The sequence below is a fragment of the Peromyscus leucopus genome, chromosome 4, assembly GCF_004664715.2.
Source record: "Peromyscus leucopus breed LL Stock chromosome 4, UCI_PerLeu_2.1, whole genome shotgun sequence".
Classification (NCBI taxonomy): domain Eukaryota; kingdom Metazoa; phylum Chordata; class Mammalia; order Rodentia; family Cricetidae; genus Peromyscus; species Peromyscus leucopus.
The window spans coordinates 7369452-7377146 of NC_051066.1; the positions used below are offsets into that span (position 1 = coordinate 7369452).

The following is a 7695-nucleotide window of genomic DNA, read 5'->3' on the forward strand; positions in this document are numbered from 1 at the left end:
CGCTGCCCAGCCACCAAACCAGATCACCAGAATCATAAGTATATACTTCACCGACTGAGATCAGCTGCCCCTAAAGAAACAGCCCAATAGCACCAATTTAACCAAGAACTCCTACTAAACCAAGACTAAAAATTAGAACAAGAAAGGCACTCTCAGACACAGACACCACCTGCACCGAGCAGAGGAAGAGATGAGTAGACGCCTGCAAAAATACAGGCAACAACATAAAGACCTATATGGCAACATCAGAATGTAGTGATTCTACACCTGCAAGACCTGAGCATACCAAGACAGAAGAAACAGAAGAAGTCAACCCTAAAAATGACTTTAAGAAGATGATAGAGGTCCTTAAAGAAGAAATAAAACATTTCCTTAAAGAGGAAATAAAAACTTCCCTTAAAGAGGAAGTGAAAAACTCCCTTAAAGAGGAAATGAAAAACTCCATTAAAGAGGAAATAAAAAACTCCCTTAGCCGGGCGGCGGCGACAGCGCACGCCTTTAATCCCAGCACTCGGGAGGCAGAGCCAGGTGGATCTCTGTGAGTTCAAGGCCAGCCTGGGCTACCAAGTGAGCTCCAGGAAAGGCGCAAAGCTACGCAGAGAAACCCTGTCTCGAAAAAAAACAAAACAAAAAATAAAGAAATAAAGAAATAAATAAATAAATAAAGAAAGAAAGAAAGAAAGAAAGAAAGAAAGAAAGAAAGAAAGAAAGAAAGAAAGAAAGAAAGAAAGAAAGAAAGAAAACACATGCTGAGAGAATGCTGGAAACAGAAATCCTGACTAAACGAACAGGAACTACAGAAACAAGCATAACCAACCAATTGCAAGAGATGGAACAGAGAATCTCGGACACTGAAGACACAATAGAGAAAATAGATTCGTCAAAGAAAACACTAAAGACAAAAAAAGTCATAACACAAAACGTCCAGGAAATTTGGGACACCATGAAAAGACCAAACCTAAGAATAATAGGGATAGAAGAAGGAGAAGAATACCAACTCAAAGGCACAGAAAATATATTCAACAAAATCATAGAAGAAAACTTTCCTAACCTAAAGAAAGAAATACCTATGAAGATATAAGAAGCTTACAGAACACCGAATAGGCTGGATCCAAAAAAAAAGTCCCCTTGCCACATAATAATCAAAACACTAAACACACAGAACAAAGAAAAAATATATTAAGAGCCGCAAAGGAAAAAGACCAAGTAACATATAAAGGCAAACCCATCAGAATAACACCAGACTACTCAATAGAGACTATGAAAGCTAGAAGATCATGAACAAATCTTATGCAGACACTAAGAGACCACGGATGCCAACCCAGACTATTATACCCAGCAAAACTCTCAATCACCATAGGCGGAGTAAACAAAATATTTCAGGATAAAACCAGATTTAATCAATACCTGTCCACAAACCCAGCCCTACAGAAAGCACTAGAAAGGAAAATTCAACCCAAAGAAGCTAAACACATCCATGAAAAATCAAGCAATAGATAATCCCATACCAACATACACCAAAAAAGGACAACACAACACAACCACAAAAAATAACAGGAATTAACAATCACTGGTCATTAATATCTATCAATATCAATGGTCTCAACTCACCTATAAAAAGACACAGGCTAACAGAATGGATAAGAAAACAGGACCCATCCATCTGCTGCATTCAAGAGATACACCTTAACTTCAAAGACAGACACTACCTCCGAGTAAAGGGCTGGGAAGAGGCTTTCCAAGCAAATGGACCTAAGAAACAAGCTGGTGTAGCTATCCTAATATCTAATAAAATAGACTTCAAACTAAAATCAATCAAAAGAGATCAGGATGGACATTACATATTTATCACGGGAAAAATCCACCAAGATGAAGTCTCAATTCTAAACATTTATGCTCCAAATACAAAAGCACCCACATTCATAAAAGAAACACTACTAAAGTTTAAAACGCACATCAAACCCCACACATTAGTAGTGGGAGATTTTAACACACCACTCTTACCAAAAGACAGATCTACCACACTGAAACTTAACAAAGAAATAAAGGACCTAACAGATGTTATGACTCAAATGGACTTAATAGATATCTACAGAACATTCCATCCGAACACAAAAGAATATACCTTCTTCTCAGCACCCCATGGAACCTTCTCAAAAATTGACCACATGCTTGGACACAAAACAAATCTCAACAGATACAAAAAAATTGGAATAACCTCCTGTATTTTATCAGACCACCATGCCTTAAAGTTAGACCTCAACAACAACAAAAATTATAGAAAAACCACAAACTCATGGAAACTGAATAATGCCCACCTGAAACATCAATGGGTCAAGGAAGAAATAAAGAAATTAAAGATTTCCTAGAATTCAATGAAAATGAAAGTACAACATACCCAAACTTATGGGACACTATGAAAGCAGTGCTAAGAGGAAAATTCATAGTTCTAAATGCACACATTAAGAAGATGGAGCAATCCCATACCAATGAATTAACAGCACAACTGAAAGCTCTAGAACAAAAAGAAACAAACTCACCCAGGAGAAATAGACGCCAGCAAATAATCAAATTGAGGGCTGAAATCAACGAAATAGAAAACAAGAGAACAATACAAAAAAAAAAAATCAATGAAACAAAGAGTTGGTTCTTTGAAAAAAATCAACAAGATAGACAAACCCCTAGCCAAATTAACCAAAAGGCAAAGAGAGAGCACCCAAATTAACAAAATCAGAAATGAAAAGGGAGACATAACAACAGACAACGAGGAAATCTAAAGAATCATCAGATCATACTTCAAAAACCTGTACTCCACAAAAATGGAAAACCAGGAAGAAATGGACAATTTTCTGGATAAATACCACATACCAAAATTAAATCAACATCAGATAAACCATTTAAATAGACCAATAACCCCTAAAGAAATAGAAATAGTCATCAAAAGTCTCCCAACCAAAAAAAGCCCAGGACCAGATGGTTTCAGTGCAGAATTCTACCAGACTTTCAAAGAAGAACTAATACCAATACTCTTCAAAGTGTTCCACACAGTAGAAACAGAAGGAACACTACCAAACTCTTTTTATGAGGCTACAATTACCCTGATACCCAAACCACACAAAGATGCAACAAAGAAAGAGAACTACAGACCAATCTCCCTCACGAACATTGATGCAAAAATACTCAACAAAATATTGGCAAACCGAATCCAAGAATACATCAAAACAATTATCCATCACAAACAAGTAGGATTCATTCCAGGGATGCAAGGATGGTTCAACATACGAAAATCAGTCACTATAATACACCATATAAACAATCTGAAAGAAAAAAACCACATGATCATCTCCTTAGATGCTGAAAAAGCCTTTGACAAAATCCAATACCCCTTCATGATAAAGGTCTTAGAAAGATCAGGAATACAAGGAACATTTCTAAAGATAATAAAAGCAATTTATAGCAAGCCAACAGCAAACATCAAATTAATGGAGAGAAACTCAAAGCGATACCACTAAATTCAGGAACAAGACAAGGCTGTCCACTCTCCCCATATTTATTCAATATAGTACTAGAAGTTCTAGCTAGAGCAATAAGACAACAAAAGGAGATCAAAGGGATACAAATTGGCAAGGAAGAAGTCAAACTTTCACTATTTGCAGATGATATGATAGTATACATAAGTGACCCCAAAAACTCTACCAGGGAACTCCTACAGCCGATAAACTCCTTCAGTAAAGTGGCAGAATACAAGATCAATTAAAAAAAAATCAGTAGCCCTCCTATACACAAATGATAAAAGGGCTGAGAAAGAAGTCAGAGAAACATCTCCCTTTACAATAGCCACAAATAATATAAAATACCTTGGGATAACACTAACTAAACAAGTGAAGGACCTTTTTGATAAGAACTTTAAGTCTCTAAAGAAAGAAATTGAAGAAGATATTAGAAAATGGAAGGATCTCCCATGCTCATGGATAGGTAGGATTAACACAGTAAAAATGGCAATCTTACCAAAAGCAATCTACAGATTCAATGCAATCCCCATCAAAATCCCAACACAATTCTTCACAGACTTGGAAAGAAAAATACTCAACTTCATATGGAAAAACAAAAGACCTAGGATAGCTAAAAGAATCCTATACGATAAAGCAACCTTTGGAGGCATCACCATCCCTGACCTCAAACTCTACTATAGAGCTATAGTAATAAAAACAGCTTGGTACTGGTATAAAAACCGACATGTGGACCAACAGAATCGAATTGAAGACCCTGACATTAATCCATGCACATATGAACACCTGGTTTTTGACAAAGGAGCCAAAACTATACAATGGAAAAAAGAAAATATCTTCAACAAATGGTGCTGGCATAACTGGATCTCAATATGTAAAAGATTACAAATAGATCCATATCTGTCACCATGCACAAAACTCAAGTCCAAGTGGATCAAAGATCTGAACATAAATCCAGTTACACTAAACTTAATAGCAAAGAAAGTAGGAAGCACTCTTGAATGCACTGGCAGTGGAGACCATTTCCTAAATAAAACACCAACAGCACAGGCCCTGAGCACAACAATTAATAAATGGGACCTCTCGAAATTGAGAAGCTTTTGCAGGGCAAAAGACACAGTCAATAAGACAAAAAGACAGCCAACAGAATGGGAAAAGATCTTCACTAACCCCACATCTGACAGAGGATTGATCTCCACAGTATATAAAGAACTCAAGAAACTAGAAATCAAAATACTGAACAGTCCAATTAAAAAATGAGCTAACGAGCTAAACAGAGAATTCACAAAACAAGAATCACAAATGTCTGAAAGACATTTAAAGAAATGCTCAACATCCTTAATCGTCAGAGAAATGCAAATCAAAACGACTCTGAGATACCACCTTACACCTGTCAGAATGGCTACGATCAAAAACACCAATGACAGTCAATGTTGGAGAGGATGTGGAACAAAGGGAACACTCCTCCACTGTTGGTGGGAATGTAAACTTGTACAACCACTGTGGAAATCAGTATGGCGGTTTCTCAGAAAGTTAGGAATCGAACTACCTCAAGACCCAGCCATCCCACTCTTGGGCATATACCCAAGGAATGCTGATTCATACCATAAAGATACATGCTCAGCTATGTTCATAGCAGCACTATTTGTAATAGCCAGAACCTGGAAACAACCTAGATGCCCGTCAACGGAAGAATGGATGAAAAAAATGTGGTACATATACACAATGGAGTATTACTCAGCAGAGAAAAACAATGAAAGCATGAAATTTGCAGGCAAATGGATGGAACTAGAAAAAATCATCCTGAGTGAGGTAACCCAAACCCAGAAAGACAGTCATGGTATGTACTCACTCATAAGTGGATTCTAGATATAAAATAAAGAACAATCAGACCACACCCCATAGAACCATGAAGGCTATATATATAGCATGGCGGTCCCTAGGACGACTGTGGCTTATAATAAATTTCAGTTTTACTCAATTATTGAAAAAAAAATAGCCAAATGAATGGAAACACATGAACTATGAACCAAAGGTGGAGGGGCCCCCAGCTGGATCAGGCCCTCTGAATAGGTGAGACAGTTGATTGGCTTGATCAGTTTGGGAGGCAACTAGGCAGTGGGACCAAGTCCTGTGCTCATTGCATGAATTGGCTGTTTGAAACCTGGAGCTTATGCAGGGACACTTGGCTCAGTCTGGGAGGAAGGGACTGGACCTGCCTGGACTGAGTCTACCAGGTTGATTGCAGTCCTCGGGGGAAGATTTGCCCTGGAGGAGGTGGGAATGGGGGGTGGGCTGGGGGTAAGGGGAGGGGGTGGGAGGGGGGAGAATAGGGAAACCCGTGGCTGATATGTAGAACTGAATGGTATTGTAAAATTTAAAAAAAAAAAAAAAGAGAGAGAGAATTTAAACGTACCTGAGGAGAGCCTGACTTTGCCACTGGAGGGTTTATCCTGGGTGATTTCTGCACCATGGAGGTCATTGAACTTGGAATACTCGGAGTAGATCGGCCTGCTAGCATAAATGACCCAAAGAAGTAAGTTCTAACAGACACTTATTCCTGTTACTTCCGTCACCACAAACTTTCCCCAGATCTAAGAAAGAGTTACACACTGTCCCTGGCTCCACTTCTATGACTGTATTAGAGAACGATGACCAAATGGTCTGCTGATGCACACCTAGAGTCCTAGCACTAGGAGGCTCAGGAAGCGAAGATTCTGAGTTCAAGGTCACTTTAGGCTACATATCAAGTATAGGCAAGGTTAGGTCACATTTGAGACTTGTCTCAAAAACACAAAGATGGCTGACAAGATGGTGTAGTGAGGTGACTTTGGCAAACTTCAAAAGGAAAGAAGCTTCCCTTTCTCAGAAATTTCTTCATTCATATCTGTTTGGTATTTCCCTAAATAAAATTATTCCAGGCATTCAAATTTAATTGGCTACCCAAGGCCAGGTATGGTAATTCCTGTCTTTAATCCCAACACTTAGGAGACAAAGGCAGGCCAATCAGATCTGTGAGTTCAAGACCAGCCAGGACTACATAGTGAAACCTTGCCTTCAAAATAAAACAAAATACCGGCCAGGTGGTGGTGGCGCACCCCTTTAATCCCAGCACTTGGGAGGCAGAGCCAGGCGGATCTCTGTGAGTTCGAGGCCAGCCTGGTCTCCAAAGTGAGTTCCAGGAAAGGCGCAAAGCTACACAGAGAAACCCTGTCTCAAAAAACCAAAAAAAAAGAGTGAGCACTGCTCTTACAGAGAACCCAACTTTGGTTCCCAGTGTCCACTTCAGGTGGTTTACAATTGCCTGTAACTCCAACTCCTAGGTATTTGACACCTCTGGCCTCTCCCGTAACTTCACTCACATGCAGATACATGCATATAAATAAAATATACCTAGGAAACACCCCTCCCAAGCCCAAACTCAAACACACTCTGCAGTCAGACTGAATAAAAGCATGCATGGTGATGCATAACACCTATGCTCTCCAAATCTTTAAACTGAATCCTATCATGTGCAAATAATCAAATCCAAACAGTGATGGTCCCCAAACCACTGAGCTTTCTCATAAATGCTAAAGAAATGAACTGAGACTATGCAGAAAAACAGAATTCAGTGCATGAACTTTAATTGAGACCACTGGTCTCAAATTGACATGGACTCTATATTTGACTGTTGTTAATTTGAGTGTAATAGCCTTGGCTTTTAGGAGATGAGAACTCATGTATCTAGGGGTCAACTGTTTCACACTGTCTGCAATTAACTCCCAAATGTTTTCAAATTTTTACATAAAAGGAAGAAAGAGATAAGCAAACACACATAAAAAATATGTCTGGAAGCACTGAACCCTGGTGGGGACCACAGTATTTACAGTTTTTGCAGCCAATTTGTACATGTGACAGGAAGGGGAGGGGAGGGCAGGTGCACTTGTTACATCCTGTCTGTGATGGTTTGCACTTCATCACTTGCTTAGAGCGGCTGATCGAGAAAATGTAGGTAGAGTCTTAGGAGCAGTAAGCAGAAGAGTCCCCAAGGGCTCCTGTCATGCTCAAGAGCAGCTCAATGACTGTTCTTCCATTAGAGCAGGCTGTGTGTGAGGACTCGGTTTTGAATATCCATGAGCAGCCAATTAAACACTAATAGAACTGAAACCACTGTGAATCTCTCAATTCAGAGCACAATCACAGC

The 7695-nt window shown here is 39.1% G+C and overlaps 1 protein-coding gene across 5 annotated transcripts in view; it reads right to left on the bottom strand.

Moving 5' to 3' along the window:
* Nup214 (nucleoporin 214) overlaps positions 1-7695 on the bottom strand; it is a 91870-nt gene that overhangs the window by 63294 nt on the left and 20881 nt on the right. For 4 of the 5 annotated variants that reach the window (XM_037204578.1, XM_028884669.2, XM_028884666.2 and 1 more), the window contains one exon: positions 5926-6023. In XM_037204578.1, the coding sequence (XP_037060473.1) occupies positions 5926-6023 (98 nt within the window). The remainder of the gene's footprint in view (positions 1-5925; positions 6024-7695) is intronic. The other variant, XM_028884668.2, reaches the window with a different exon arrangement.